The sequence below is a fragment of the Anopheles ziemanni genome, chromosome 3 (genome assembly GCF_943734765.1).
Source record: "Anopheles ziemanni chromosome 3, idAnoZiCoDA_A2_x.2, whole genome shotgun sequence".
NCBI lineage: Eukaryota > Metazoa > Arthropoda > Insecta > Diptera > Culicidae > Anopheles > Anopheles ziemanni.
This window is the reverse complement of record NC_080706.1, coordinates 25,359,945-25,374,942: the sequence shown is the minus strand read 5'-3', so window position 1 is coordinate 25,374,942 and position 14,998 is coordinate 25,359,945. Positions and strand designations below refer to the sequence as shown.

The 14,998-nt window shown below is 47.7% G+C and overlaps 4 protein-coding genes across 5 annotated transcripts; 3 read left to right on the top strand and 1 right to left on the bottom strand.

Moving 5' to 3' along the window:
* The first annotated feature begins 538 nt into the window (after positions 1-538).
* On the top strand, positions 539-1,697 carry LOC131287239 (ribosome production factor 2 homolog). The gene is made up of 3 exons (XM_058316271.1): positions 539-558; positions 635-850; positions 914-1,697. Exons 1-3 carry the CDS (start codon positions 539-541, stop codon positions 1,677-1,679), a joined length of 1,002 nt encoding a protein of 333 aa, XP_058172254.1. The 3' UTR covers positions 1,680-1,697.
* Positions 1,698-2,399: 702 nt separating this feature from the next.
* On the top strand, positions 2,400-3,028 carry LOC131287049 (actin-related protein 2/3 complex subunit 3). Its single transcript, XM_058316065.1, has one exon. The coding sequence runs from the start codon at positions 2,445-2,447 to the stop codon at positions 2,928-2,930; it is 486 nt and encodes a 161-aa protein (XP_058172048.1). The 5' UTR covers positions 2,400-2,444; the 3' UTR covers positions 2,931-3,028.
* A 59-nt stretch (positions 3,029-3,087) lies between these two features.
* LOC131286900 (NADH-ubiquinone oxidoreductase subunit 8) lies at positions 3,088-4,044 on the bottom strand. Of its 2 annotated transcripts, none has more exons than XM_058315909.1 (2): positions 3,902-4,044; positions 3,088-3,809 (listed from the first exon to the last, which is right to left on the bottom strand). In XM_058315909.1, exons 1-2 carry the CDS (start codon positions 3,940-3,942, stop codon positions 3,197-3,199), a joined length of 654 nt encoding a protein of 217 aa, XP_058171892.1. In that variant the 5' UTR covers positions 3,943-4,044; the 3' UTR covers positions 3,088-3,196. The 2 variants fall into 2 exon arrangements, with proteins under 2 accessions (XP_058171892.1, XP_058171891.1); XM_058315908.1 differs by having other exon boundaries at positions 3,088-3,813; positions 3,906-4,044.
* A 713-nt stretch (positions 4,045-4,757) lies between these two features.
* LOC131284401 (PAX-interacting protein 1) lies at positions 4,758-12,504 on the top strand. The gene is made up of 4 exons (XM_058313255.1): positions 4,758-4,865; positions 4,946-10,460; positions 11,481-11,709; positions 11,796-12,504. The coding sequence occupies exons 1-4, from the start codon at positions 4,758-4,760 to the stop codon at positions 12,367-12,369; spliced, it is 6,426 nt and encodes a 2,141-aa protein (XP_058169238.1). The 3' UTR covers positions 12,370-12,504.
* The last annotated feature ends 2,494 nt before the right edge of the window (positions 12,505-14,998 follow it).

Genomic DNA, 14,998 nt, shown 5'->3' with positions numbered 1-14,998 from the left:
TCAACCTTAAATCAATGATGACGTAGATGGCCAATGTATTTTTCTCACTCATAATTGTTTTGTCGCGAGAATTAGACATAGGGTTACGGATTTTTTATTTGAAATAAATGAATGCTGATTTCGCCCGTAACTCCGAGACATTTCGCTCCGCGAGCGAATTCACATTCCCTGAACATCCCTTGAATTGAACATCTAGTCAGGATACCAGGTCTGGTCATATAAAACTGATTCAGAACAGAACAGAATGGCAGATATCGGTTTTATTCCATTGATTAAGAACATCGTAACTCAATTACTAAGAGGGAAAAATGTAGTTTATCTATTGCCAAAAATGATTAGACAATGAGTTTTTACAAGATGGCCTACTGCAACACACGTATAACTAGACCTTCTGTACATATACCTTGATTCGTCTCACTGGAAATTGACAATTGAATTGACATTCTGCAACGTGCTTCAGAACTGTTTTGTAAACTTGCTGGAAATAGTCTGATATGTTCAATATTTCGTATTAAATAAGTGAACAAAGTACCCCAAAATGGCATCTATGAGAATCAGGTAAATTCGCACTCTTAATCTTATCAGAAAAGCAGTGCTTGTGAAATACTTATCACAACGTTTTGTGCATCCTCAGACAACCTACGACCCGGCGGGGTAGAAAAGCCTTGCAGGAACGTGAACCGAAGACCATCGAAAACCTAAAGAAAACACTCATCATGGAAGGTCGAAAGTGTTCGAATGAAATTCGACAAGCTCTGAAGGATTTGAATATGCTGAAGAAACCGCACGCTTGTCTGATGAGAAGGAACAACGATGTGACCCCGTTCGATGACGCTACGCCGCTGGAATAGTATGTAACACCCTTCGGATTAAGTATTGGAGTGGAAGTAATTTTACCCGTTCTTTCTTTCAGTTTGGCAAAGAAAAACGATTGCCATCTGTTTTTGTTCGGTTCATCTTCAAAGAAAAGACCCAATAATTTAATTATGGGTCGAATCTATGACGAACAGGTACTCGACATGATAGAGCTTGGCATCGACAATTACAAGGCCCTGGTTGAGTTTAAAACGGAGAAAATTTCCCAATACACCAAACCGGTGATCGTTTTTAACGGCTACAAATGGAAGCTCACGGAGGAGCTTAGGCGAATCAAGAGTCTTTTGTTGGACATGTTCCGTATTGATCAAGTTGATACCATTCGTCTGCAGGGGTTGGAGCATGTACTGAGTTTCACGCTTACAGATGACTTGACGATATTGGTTCGTTCCTATCGTATTCAGTTGAAAAAGAGTGGTCAACGTACACCCAGAATTGAGTTGCTTGAAATGGGTCCGTCACTAGATCTGTCGATACGGCGCACTAAGATAGCTTCTGATGATCTGTACAAGGTTGCCATGAAGCAACCGGCAATCTTGAAGGCGGCCAGAAGGAAGAACGTTTCCCGCGACGAGCTTGGTAATGTCCACGGAAGGGTCCACGTCGGCAAGCAGGACATTAATAGCCTCCAAACGCGCAAGATGAAGGGTCTCCGCAAAACGGCCGAAGAGAAGCGAGCAGAGAAGCAGAAGAGGAATGTCCGTGGCTCCGAAAATGGTGATGCTTCGATGCAGGAAGATGATGGTGATTCGCACGATGATACACAAGAAGGTATGGATGTGGATGATGGTGAAGACGAATAAAATAAACGGAAGTGTATTGAAGGTAATTGATTCTTCTCTTACTGAACTTGTTCGTCAAAAATTCAAAGACCAACCTGCGGATACAATAGAACACGATAAAAAGATGCCTGTGATGTCTGCGTGAACCAAATTTACAGATTTTAGAAATAGTTGGCTATTGTTCATAGGTGTTATGAATTTTGAATAGCTTTATATTCTAGATCTATTTCGCTAGTCATTTTAAATAGGATTGGGAAAGCCATTTTAAATAAGATTGGGAATGCCAGAATCGAATGAAATCGAGTCCCAAACAAATTAAATCGGATTTAAATCTCAAACGAGTCAAATCTGATCTGAATCCGTCAACTGGGATCCAATCCCTTGGAATCCGTTTAGGGATCGACTCCCGAATCTGCCAACACTACTCCCGTTCCATCGTGGAATGTCAAAACAATTGAGGAAAATCTCGAAACTGGTAAACGTTCTGCAAATTCCTCTTGTTTGGTGTTTTTGGCCATTTGTGGTTGCCTAAATTCGGAAAAGTTCGAAAAAGTGTGGCCCACATTTATTAAAAATGCCGGTAAGTAATTTGGCACGGTTTTATAGCCTGGATGCACCGACATAGTCCAATTGGAACAAAACACTTTCCAGTCGAGTGCATTAGTCATCGCTTTTTCGAAACGGGTCGGGCGTGTCGTGTTCAATGATATGGCAAGATAACAAAAATATCCTATTTTACAGGCTTATCATTCTCAAATAAAAGATTACTCGCAATCGGTGGGCAATATGGCCATATTACCCATTCGAACTCAAGCCCGGGGGCCGGCTCCGGTAAACGCCAGCCTGGAGCAGGATATCATCGATGAAACGCTATACTACTTTAAAGCCAATGTGTTCTTCCGCACGTACGAGGTAAAGTCTGAGGTCGATCGTGTGCTGATCTACATCACCCTCTACGTTACGGAGTGTCTGAAGAAGTTGCAGCGATGCTCCAACAAAAACCAGGGCCTACAGGAAATGTACACGTTGGCCATTTCTCGCTTCGACATTCCGGGCGAGGCGGGTTTCCCGCTGAACGCTGTGTACGCCAAACCCAGCTCGCCGACTGAGGCGGACCTCATGCGACAGTATTTGCAGCAGCTGCGCCAAGAAATTGGCATTCGTGTATGCGAACGCGTATTTTCCGGTGAAGATGGAAAACCGAACAAATGGTGGCTGTGCTTTGCCAAGAAGAAGTTCATGGATAAGTCTCTGTCCGGACCGGGCCAGTAGGGAACATGTCGTGCAGTGAAAAAGAAAAGAATTTTATTCGTGTTTTTGCATTTCTGTCCCGGAAACATCCATTCTTTTAATTAAAATAAATTTTGTGTAAGTTACTATGCGTACGTTTAAGTTGTTGTTGCGGCAAAATAAGTAATAGAAAGCGCGATTCGAAGCTTTAACGCTTTATTTGTTAGAACTGTTAATCAGCTGCTTTATACACATTTGCTTCCGAAGTGTTGACTGCGAGTGAAATCGACCCATTGGATGAGCATTCCCTAACGGTAAAGATAATCAGCATTGATGTTGGTGGCGATTTCCGATTCCCATTTGTCGCCGTTGCTCAACAGCTTTTCCTTGTTGTACAGCAGCTCCTCGTGGGTTTCGGTCGAAAACTCAAAGTTGGGTCCTTCCACGATGGCATCGACTGGGCACGCTTCCTGGCAGAACCCACAGTATATGCACTTGGTCATGTCGATATCGTAGCGCGTCGTACGTCGACTACCATCGGCACGCTCCTCTGCCTCAATCGTAATGGCTTGCGCCGGGCAGATCGCCTCGCACAATTTGCATGCGATGCACCTTTCCTCGCCACTAGGGTAGCGACGCAGCGCGTGCTCTCCACGGAAACGTGGGCTCAGTGGGCCCTTTTCGAACGGATAGTTAATAGTGGCCGGTTCCTTGAAGATGTGCGCCAGTGTAACGGCGGCGCCACGGAACAGCTCGGTCCAGAAGATGGTTTGCGCTGCACGGTCGGTGATGTCGTTCATGTCCATGCTTTGTTCCTTATTGTTTACATAGTAATATTCCTCCGGCTTGATTGCGGCCGGTTTCGGCTGCGAAGTGTAGCAGCGTGCAGCTGTCGACATCGACGATGGACGCATCATTCGGCTACCTGCGGATGCGGAATGGACACGAAAACAATTGATTATACAAGCACTGATACGCAGATTGCAGATGAACCACCTCGGATACGCCACTACTTACTGTGCTTTGCCAACGAGAAGATTTTCATGGCCGACATTTTGACGATGGTGAGGAAGTTATGCGTTTAATTACGCGAAAATTCCTATTTGCAAACGATTGCAAAACTTTTCGGCTCGTTCCACAACTAGTTCGAGAGAATTTTGACAGTTTACTGTGGTGGTCAAGTTACGTAAATTCACCAAGAAGGAATAGGGTTACCAGCTGCGATTGTTTACATGTTAGGCCAAGGTTAATAATCCAAATACAAATGCAGTTAATTTCCAGGAAAAACTGCTCCAATAAGTAATAAGCTTTCACAGATAAAACTCTTTCAAGTTTAGTGCAATATAATACCAATAAACGTAAGCAAACCAAAAGAACAAACGAATGTAAACAAACTGAAACATGTCTCACCTTTCTTATTTATGAACCTTTTATGATTCTTGAAAGTGACAAGCGTGCGGACCGAAATGTCATGAATTTTCAAAGAAAAGAGGAAGACAAAAAGCGCGTCGAAGGGAAATAGTTTCGTGGTTATTTCCCATTGAAATATCTATTATTTCCATTTATTCCAGCTTGAAATATTGGAATTGTGATACCTTCATTGTTAGTGGCAGCTGGTTCTGCATTTGGCCGCATCGGGAACGAGGACGCCGCGCTGTGTGCATCGCTGGCACCAGCAACAAAACATACACAAACCGAAGTCGCTTGCCGTGTTTCGTGATGAGTGTTCTGAATGTTTGCTTCTGTTTGCAAAAACAAATGTTATCCGAATTATCGCCCGGGAAGCAACGTCCGCTTATTCTATCTGGTTTTGCACCAACCATGGTGCTTGCATGAGAGTGGAAATCCGTGAAAATTGCGTTGTGAAAAATGAGCCTCGATCCTACATCCGCGGTGAGCAATTTGGAAAGCCTCCAAGTGAAGGATGACTTGTTCAAGAACGTGAAGTGTTTTATCACGGGCACGCTCGACCCGAAGGTAAGTGGATGCGTCTTCAGAACGCCCTTCCCATTAACGAATTAATCTTACACACTCGTCCCTATATCCCTTACTTGCAGATAACCAAGCTACTGAAAGATGGTGGTGTATCTATCTCAAAGTTTATGGACTTTTGCTCGCATCTCATTTGCGGGGCAAACTATGACGAAAATGACATAACCGAGGCCGGAGAACTGTACGAAATTCCGTCCGTGACGGAAGCTTGGGTGGTCGCTTCGGTACGACTCGGCCGGCTGGCCTCAACGAAGGCGTATTTCCCGCTGAAAACGGGCATATTCTGTGGGCTACGGTTCTCCGCTACCCAGATCGACACGCGCGACCTGCGAAGGCTGTACGCCGTGCTGACGTTCCACGGTGGAACTTTCAGTAGCCGACTTGATCGAAAAACGACACATTTGGTGTGTGGAAGCCCCCGAGGACCTGCCTACAGTAAGGCCCTGTCGTGTGGTACGGGAGTGCACATTGTGACGCCGGATTGGGTTGCCGACTGTTTGAAATCGAGTACCGTCAAACCAGTCGCCGTGTACCATCCGAGGCTACTGCGGGAGCAAGTTTATTTCAAACAATCCTCCGGCCCTGCCGCAGGTAAAGCAACGTCGGAAAAACCGCAGCAGCAGCAACAACCGTTAAATACCATTTTGGGATTCGATTTCGAAGAAGGTATCGCTAAGACCGAAGTTCCTACAAACGGTAAAAAGGAGGAAACTAAACCACGACAAGCTGGTGCGGAAACGGGAGCGTCTTTGCAGGGGCCAAAGCAACAGCCGGCTACTATCCAATCGCCTAATTTGCCGTCCACTCCTACGCGATTTGTTCGAGCTCAAGGTCCAGCACAGCAGCAGCAGCAGCAGCAGCAACAGCAGTCGCAGAGGTTACGGGGCCCAGTACCACAAAGTCCCAACATGCAACAACAGCAACAGGCTCAGCAACTGCAGCTACAAAAAGCGCTTCTAGCTCAACAACAGCAGCAAGCCATGAATCAAGCCACCGGAAATATCCTACAGCTATCTTTGCAACAACAATCGCAGCAGACACCGCAAAACAACCAGCAAATGTTACAGCAGTCTCAGCAGCAATCATCGAATGTAAACTTCCAGCAGACCACTACCACTCAAGGCGGCACCATTATTCAGCAGATCATACAGACTCCTACACAGGGTAGTGTACAACAATCTTCAGCCACCCAACAGCCACAGCAACAAACGCAACAACCACAAGGCAAGCAAAACATTCAGGTTGTATACAAAAGCGGCACTGGGCTAGCGCAACAGATGGGTCAAATGCAAGGCCAGTCTCAGCAACAATTTAATCAGACCTCAGTCACCAACGTACAGCCCGGAGGTGATGGTCAACAGCAGACAAAACAGATTGTACGTCAAATCACTATTAATCAGACTCAGCTACAACCAGGCCAGCAAATGATTCAAGGACAGCAACAACAGCAGCCGCAGCAACAGCAACAAATGCAACTTCTCCAGCAGGGACAGCAAACAATCCAGGTTTCTCAATCGCAGCCAATGCAACAGATTCAAGTACAACGTACAAGTTTGGGACAACAATCCCAACCGCAGCAATTACAATTTCAACAGCAACAGCAGCAACAGCAGCAACAACAGCAACAGCAGCAGCAGCAGCAGCAGCAGCAGCAGCAGCAACAGCAGCAACAGCCGCAGCAACAGCAGCAGCAGCAGCAACAGCAGCAACAGCCGCAGCAACAGCAGCAACAGCAGCAACAGCAGCAACAGCAGCAACCGCAAATGCAATCTCAACAAGGTACTATCATTGCCACCTCCTCTTCATCTGGCCCGCAAAGCATGGGTGGTCAGCCAAAGTTTACTCAGCAAACGATCATTGGAACGGCATCGAACTATCAGACCATCACGAAGCAGGTAGTTGTCGACCAGACGCAACAGCAGGCACAGGACCAACAGCAGCTGCAGCCTCAGCAACAATTGCAACAGCAGCAAATGAAAACCGGATCCAATGCACCAGGGCAACCACAAGTTGTCCAGCGCATTGTTCAACAGCAAGTTTTCCAGGGTCCTCCAGGGTCGGGCCAAGGTGGTGGGCAGAACATAGTGATCATAAATCAGGCGACCAACCAGCAGCAAATCATTTCCGGCACAAGTGTACAGCAAATGAATCAGCAACAACGCGCGCAGTACATGCAACAACTACAACAGAAGCAACAACAGGCACAGCAGCAGCAACAGCAACAACAGCAGCAACAGCAGCAGCAACAGCAGCAACAGCAGCAACAGCAGCAACAGCAGCAGCAACAACAGCAACAGCAGCAGCAACAGCAGCAGCAACAGCAGCAGCAACAGCAGCAACAGCAGCAGCAACAGCAACAACAACAGCAACAACAACAGCAACAACAACAGCAACAACAGCAACAACAACAGCCAATTGTTGTTAGCAGTGCTGGAGGAATGTCTGCCAACGCACCGCAGCAGATGCTTCAACAACGTAATATTGGCCAATCGCAGGATAGCGCGACGAACGGACAGAACCTATTGCAACAGCAACGTGCACAAATGCAGCAGCAACAACAGATGCAACAGCAGCATCAACAACAATTGCAACAGCAGCAACCATTGATACAGGGGCAACAAACATCTCAGCAGGTCCCACATCAGCAAGTGCTCATTCAGGGTCAGGGTCAACCAATACAACAACAGATTATTCAAACATCTTCTGGTCATCAAACTATTGTTGTTCAGCAGCAGCAGCAGCAACCACCACCCAATTCAATGATGCAGCAGGGAGCCATGGTACAGCAGCAAGTGATTTCCCCACAACAATCGCAGCAGCAGCAGCAGCAGCAACAACAACAGCAACAGCAACAACAACAGCAACAGCAACAGCAACAGCAACAGCAACAGCAGCAGCAGCAACAACAACAGCAGCAGCAGCAACTGCTCATAAATCAGCAACAAATTATTCAGCAATCCGTTCTACCGAATCAGCAACAGCAGCAGATTATTCAACAAACGATCGGACCAAATGGAGCTCCAATGCAGCAACAGATGATGTTACAAGCCGGACAGGGTGCCATATCAAACCAGCAACCCATGATGCAGCAACAAATACTTACACCGAACGGAGCGACACAACAGCAAACGCAACAAACTCCTCCTCAGCAGCAACAAATGATGATTGGCGGTGAGCCGCAACAGATGCTTCAAGCTGGTCTTGGAGGAGGAGCTGGAGGAGGTGATATGATGCAGCAACAACCTCAAACGCCTACTCAAACTCCCGGCACACCTCAGCAACAGTGGACACCCCAGAGTCCCCTGCAACCAGGGACACCTTTCCCGACGCAACAATCCCCACAGCAGGGACAGCTGCAACAATCGCCAGTGCAGCAGCAGCACCCGGGTGGGGGTACCATGATTCCCACCGGTGCGACGATCGTCCAGCAAACGATCGTACAATCACCCGTGCAAGGCATGGGCCCGGGTGGTCCTCCCGGTGGTCAGCCACAGTACATTCGTACCACGCTTCGGCCACCAATGCAGCGTCAGCTGATACAGCTCGATCCTCAGGCACGCGCCGAACTGATGAAGCTGGACCCGGCCGGACAGCAGGAATACATCAGCCGCCTACAAGCCAAACACAACCTCATGCAACGCCAGCAAGCTGCCTTTCAGGGCCGACCCGGGCATCCCGGGAGCCATCCCGGCGCTCGGCAGCAGATCGTCATCCGTAGTCCGATGCCGCCGGGGCTAAACCAGCAGCAGCAAGTTCGCTGGCTACATCATCAGCAACAACAGCAGCAGCAGCAACAACAACAACAACAACAACAGCAGCAGCAACAACACCAGCAACAACAACAGCTAAACTCACGTCAGATAATCCTTCGACCGAGCGCTCCGGGATTAAGTCCGATTACGCAACAGACCGTGGTTGGTCCCGGGCCAGGCACGCCTTACCCAGCAGATCCCAATGGTCAGCAGCAACAACAACAGCAACAACGGTTGCAACAACATCGTTTGCTCCAGATGCAGCTCCAGCGTGAACAGGCGCAACAAAATCAGCAGCAACAGCAAGTAGCAGCAGCTACAGCAGCCCAGCAACAACAACAGGCTGGTTCTTCACCGCATCAGGGACAGCTAATGTCGCCACGCACCCCTGGAGGGGGACCTGCCGGAGGCGGTGGTTTCCCACCAGATGTGCTCGTTGGGCCAGACGGCAATCCAATGGTCGTGCAACAACAAGGACTCGCAGCAGGAGCTGTTGCGGCTGGTGGCCCAGCAACACAGTCAGTTGCAGGTGTAGATCCAACGGGCGGCTCAATGCAGAGCAAAACGAAAACGGCCCTTGCAAATATGCTGAGCAGTCGGTTGGGCAATGGAGCAACGGTTGCGGGAGGAGCTCCCTCGGGCCCTCTACCCGATGGAGTCGCAGGTGGTCCCTTGGGAAACGCAGGTAGCGCTGGGGAACCTTCAGCTGCCGGTACGTTACGCTTAATGACGGCGCAACATAATGCAGCACTTCAGCAGACGGTCGGTCGATCGCCTCAGGAACTTTTGACGCTCCAAAAGCAGCAGCAACAGCAACAGGTCCAAGTTCAGCAACAGCAGCAGCAACAAGTTCAACAACAGGTTCAGCAGCAACAGGCACATGTCCAGCAGCAAGTTCATCAGCAGCAACTGCAGCAACAAGTCGTACGGCGCACGCTCGGCAATATTACCAACAGTGGCGTCCCCGTTGGTGGCCCGATGGTTGTGGGGGGTCCACCAGGGAGTGGCCCTGTGCTCGTGCAATCTCCGACCATCCCAATCCAGCCCGGTGTCGGTGGTCCCGGTGTCATGATGCAGACGCCCGGTGGAGGTGTTGCGGTAATGAAGGCGGGCGGTCCGGCCCAGTTTAGCCCGGGACGACCGACACCACTGCATCGTCCCCAGTACTACGGGCACAATCCGAACCTCAAGCTGCACCCGGAGCTGTTCCTGCTCGGCTGCACCTTCCATATCATCGAGTACGATGAGCTGCACGAACCGCCCGAGATCGAGGAGTGGAAGCTGATCATCAAAAAACACGGCGGTGAAATTGAACCTTTCTACGGGCCGAAGGTGACACACGTGCTGTGCCGGACCCAGCGCCACGGCGTGGTCATGCAGGCCATCCGCGACGCGAAACGGTGCATCACCACCTACTGGTTGAACGATATCGTGCTGAAGCGACAGCTACTGCCGCCCTGGCAGGCACTGCACCTGCCCACACCGGCCATCTTTGGCAGTCAGAAACCGGCCACCAAGCACAACATGTCGATCACCGGGTTCGAGGGCGAGGAGCGCGTGCGCATCAAGCAGATGATCGAGGAGGCTGGGGCGCGCATGACGCCGTACTTCTCCAAGGCGAACACGGTGCTGCTCTGCCGCCAGATCGACAACCAGAAGTACAAGTTCGCCAAGGAGTGGAACATTCCGGCGGTCAATACGGTCTGGCTGAGCGACATTCTGCTTGGGAACCTGAACGCGATGCAGCAGTGCGAGGCGGCCAAGTACCAGCAGTTCAACCTGACCTGCCACTTCCGGGTCGATTACAATCTGGTGATGCATCTAATGAGTGAGTGACATTTATTTCTATTATTATGCAAACCTTTTTCCTTTTTGTTCAGGGTAAAATTAATATTACAAATGGTTGAACCGCTATAGGATTTGTGCTAGAATAATTGTACTTCGAAATTTGTTGCTAAAGTCCTATTTCACAGACAAAATGGCACAAGTCTTCGACATTTGTTATGATGGTACCACAATACAATATTTTATTCGCTTCGATTCTGTGTTTCGGGCATAAACATGCATATACGCGATCAACGTAGAATATAATAATTCATTCATGTCCGTATATAAGATAAAAGCCCGTCGTGTTCGCTGAGCATTCATACTCACTTGTATTTGCTTTACCAAGCAACATACGATTGCCGTCTCTTAATAAGGGAAACTCACAATAGGCTCCAAACTAGATGTCTTCAAACTGAATCCATTCTGGATGTCGTATGGAACCTAGACTTGATGCTAGTTAATCGAAGTTTTAAGCTTGTTCAATACCCTGTTCCTCAGTGCTGTCTATAATGGACATCGTTGCAATGGCAAATGAATATTTTCGTGCTTATTATTGTTCCAAAGCTATTTGCTTGAGAACCTCGACTTAGCCCCTTAACTCGAGGTAATTTTAATTTGTGTATTGCGATATCCGATTAACGTCAACCTCAATTACATATGTTATTCATTATCAGTTTTCATTATATATAGATCGTACACTTTTAGAAGATCAATAGTTTTCAGTTACCATGCTAGGATACAAAGAAATTCTTTAGTATTGTTTGATTTTCATCACTACAACTTTTTACAACCTGTGGATTATTAGATCTCTTCCTTAACCCAAATAGTTAATTAACAATTATAACTATTATCGGCAAACTGCATTCTATTGCAGACAAACAATAGTTTTAATAAGAGGTTTCGAAAAGAAATATTGGCCTTCCCTAGTGCACTAGAAAAATGGTTAAATGAAATCTATTCTAACACACTTTTGCAAACGCCAACAACATAACATTCAACTATTCCTTCATCAATCTCGCAGCTGCCTGGAAAGCTCCGATTAATTTGACCCAAGAATCGCACGAACGTGTCAAACGGACGCTCAGCGAACTGCCACCACCCGCTAGCGGCATAAAGCGAGCCCGCACGATGCCACCGATGGAGATGGTCCCGGCGGAAATTGTCTGCCAGCGGCAGCCTGCCTCGGACGCCATTCCGTGCATACTGTTTTCGCAGATCGACAACACGGAAGGGTTGACACGTGCCATCATGTAAGTAATTTCTTGAGAGTTGGTAGTTTTGCCAGGGCAACATTTATCCTTATGCATACATTTGTTTGCCGAATGGCTTCCGCTAGAACGCTCGGTGGTAAGGTGACGGCCAGTCCAAGCGAGGCGACTCACCTCGTGATGACGCGTGTCGCTCGCACGGTGAAGCTGATGCTGGCCCTCGCGTCCGCGCGCCACCTGGTAAGCAGCAAGTGGGTCTCGGATAGTGCCGTCGCCGGATACTTCCTGCCGATCGACGGCTACAAGCTGGACGTGGCCGAGCTGAACGGACAGTTCCAGTGTGATCTGCACGCGGTGCTCGATTCGCCGACGCGCACCAAGCTGTTCGAGGGCAAGGTGTTCTTCGTCACGCCCCAGGTGAAGCCTGCCTGCAAGGACGTACGGCAGATGATCGAGCAGGCCGGCGGCGTGGTGGAGAAGAACCCACGCACAATCAAGCGCATCCGGGAGACGAACGCGGAGAAGCCGGGCAGCTACGTGATCGTGAGCTGCCCGGAGGATCGCATCATCATACAGCCGTTCATCCAGAAGGGTAAGCACGCGGTCTGTCAGATCTGCACCACCGAGTACGTAATGCAGTCGATCATGCAGCAGCGGCTTTGCATTGAGCCGCACATTATCAAATGGGAGCTGGGGTCGTAGATGTGGTCGTCGCGGCACCGCCTAACACTCAACTTCTAATGTGCATACGCACGATGGTGCCGAGATCGTATGGAAAAGCAATAGACGGAAGGTTTGATTGACTCATACGATAGGAAAATGCTGAGATGGGTAATTTTAAATGTAGGAATGTATAAAATTTCGTGTCGAATATCGAGTGTGTTTTTGTTTTTATTGCGCAAAAACAAAAAACAAAATAGAAATTAAACCGATACGTAATGGCACTACGAAAACCTACCAAGGGCCACTGATTTGCATGATATATTTTTTGAGGGATCGAATACTAGTTTTTTTTCTCTTTACTCCTTTCGATATTGTACAGATGTAGTAGGGTGATATGGTGGACTATTATCTTATGGTTATGCGATAGGCAAACTGTGTGAGCCATGCTGCGTGAACGTGGATGGAAGTATAATAAATACAATATACACGAATTATGTACATTGACTAGCCCGTACATATCTGGCCGGTCTGTCAGATTTTAATATTTTGGCGAAGATGAATAAAGTCCTATAGATTTGAATGAGACGTTGCAGTAGTTCTTATTGGATGTATAAATTTGGTAGAATATAGTAAAACTGAAACTACTGCTTTCGATCCCTATTCGCGAAAGGTTCTTATTATGATATTTCACTGACGATTCAATTCTAGACCACCAAATGGAAGGACACCTGCGGATATCTAATTTGTCAAAAAAACACAAAATTTAACCACTTGAGCTGTCCGCATGAGGTCGCAACGTAAAAGAACCAGCAACAAAACGGATAAAAAGACAAAGCATAAACGTTAATCAAATCGTTGAAAATGGACACTACACGAACAAAAAAAATTAACCAATGCCACCCGTCGCAAAACGAGGGGAAATGTATCATGTTGGTCGGGCTCGTACTGATAGCGCCTCCTATCGCGCCCCTTTACGATGAAACTAGATTCTCCACGGGGCACCCGCTCCGGAAGACGACGAAAGGGGGCCAGCGATGGTAGGATCGTTAGAAACTTTATATGTTATTAGCAAATCGATAAAAGCGCAAAATTATTCAAACGACCACCGATGATCGACGATCGAGCGAGCCAGACCGAGCGGGCGCCCGTCCGTCGGCCGGGTGTCATATGTCAGTTGGCCGTTGGTCGGTAGCTACCGTCTGGCCGGATTTAGCGAAATTAATGCCCGTCAGCGTGCTAACGATGGCCGTCGGGCATAGTTGGCGCCGCCGAAGCCGGACGCGATGGACGCGGATCTTCGAGAGCGTTCCATGAGATTCGGCGCACACACTCCCTGTTTCTGGTAGGATTACCGTGGAAAGTGGGCAGACTGAATGGCCACTAATCGGCCGGCCCGGGTGGCTCCCAGTGTTGGCGTTAGTTTTACTGCATGCGCCGAAGATTGTAAGCACTTCCTTTTCTTTTTTTGCACTCTCCTCTAGCCGCCGATTTGCAACATCTCTTTAAAGAAGAGACCGCCAAAGGCGGTTCCTAAGCTCATAAGACGATTGGCGGTAAAACAGAAGCTACCGGCAGACATTAAGCCTACGAAGAGCGTGAAATATATGCGGTTAGCGGAATGTGGACGCTCGTGACGTTCACACGTTACGCACCACCGGAACGGCCAGAATGGGTGGCATTTCGCCACGATCCAGGAACTAAAGTTCCCTTGTGTTGTTGAATGAGTCTCGCGGAGCTTTCGCAAATCCCCCCACGGCGCCGGAAAATAGGGATGTGGGACATTAATAAGTCGTAAAAGCTACAATTCCGTCCACAGTTTTACGATCTAGTCAATTCGATATCCGACGCCATTTAAATCCATAACGCGTCCGCTTTGCATAAATGCTGGCGCCAGCGGAGCGACAACGCAAATCCCCCTAGAGGCTAGAAAACTAGACTATGTTCAAATGAGTAAACTATATGATTTATACATTTGTATCTTTTAGTAATTTTTTTGAAAATTATATAAAGATATCAATTGAAAAAGATCAAAGGACGTATGAAAAATTCGGAATAGATCGTTTGTTTATCGTTGCCCGATTACGCCGTCTCCAATATGGGCTCATGAGCACCAAGCTCACCCCTTGACGGCATGGGTTCGAATCTCAGCCGAGACCGGACCCTCTCCTGCACGAGACGACTGACTATCTACGTAAACAAAGGGAAAAAAGTCTAGTAAAGCCTTAACCGAAAAAGGTCCTTACGCTTAAGAAGAAGAACAATATGTGCTATAAATGTATTTAGTATCAAATTTATTCTCACTTCTGTACAGCAAATCAAACGTGATAATGCTAAAGAAGAAGAATAATATGTTTTATAAATGTATTTAGTATCAAATTTATTCTCACTTCTGTAAAGCAAATAGGATAACAAATAGCGGAACCTGTGTTGGATGCATTTTAACGTGCATATATATTCCAATAGTCTTTCTTACCAGCATCATTATCCAGGAACCGTAACGATGGGATGGCAAAAGCATAAGAACATTTTCTCTCAGATGGTTCAATACCGGCGGCATCCTGCTGCGAAATATGGGAATGGGATCTTCTTAAGTTTCATCGCTCGTTGGCGCCTGGCAAGGTGCCATATCGCACGTTTGTTTTTATTTATTTTATTTCTTTCATCCTTT

Coding starts and splice junctions, on each gene's coding strand:
- LOC131287239 (XM_058316271.1), top strand. CDS start 539: ATGGCATCTATGAGAATCAG. Junction 559..634: donor ATGGCATCTATGAGAATCAG/GTAAATTCGCAC, acceptor GTGCATCCTCAG/ACAACCTACGACCCGGCGGG. Junction 851..913: donor GACGCTACGCCGCTGGAATA/GTATGTAACACC, acceptor TCTTTCTTTCAG/TTTGGCAAAGAAAAACGATT.
- LOC131286900 (XM_058315909.1), bottom strand. CDS start 3,942: ATGTCGGCCATGAAAATCTTCTCGTTGGCAAAGCACAGTAA. Junction 3,810..3,901: donor TCGTTGGCAAAGCACAGTAA/GTAGTGGCGTAT, acceptor ATCCGCAGGTAG/CCGAATGATGCGTCCATCGT.
- LOC131284401 (XM_058313255.1), top strand. CDS start 4,758: ATGAGCCTCGATCCTACATCCGCGGTGAGCAATTTGGAAAGCCTCCAA. Junction 10,461..11,480: donor TCTGGTGATGCATCTAATGA/GTGAGTGACATT, acceptor TCAATCTCGCAG/CTGCCTGGAAAGCTCCGATT. Junction 11,710..11,795: donor GGGTTGACACGTGCCATCAT/GTAAGTAATTTC, acceptor GGCTTCCGCTAG/AACGCTCGGTGGTAAGGTGA.
- LOC131287049 (XM_058316065.1), top strand. CDS start 2,445: ATGGCCATATTACCCATTCGAACTCAAGCCCGGGGGCCGGCTCCGGTA.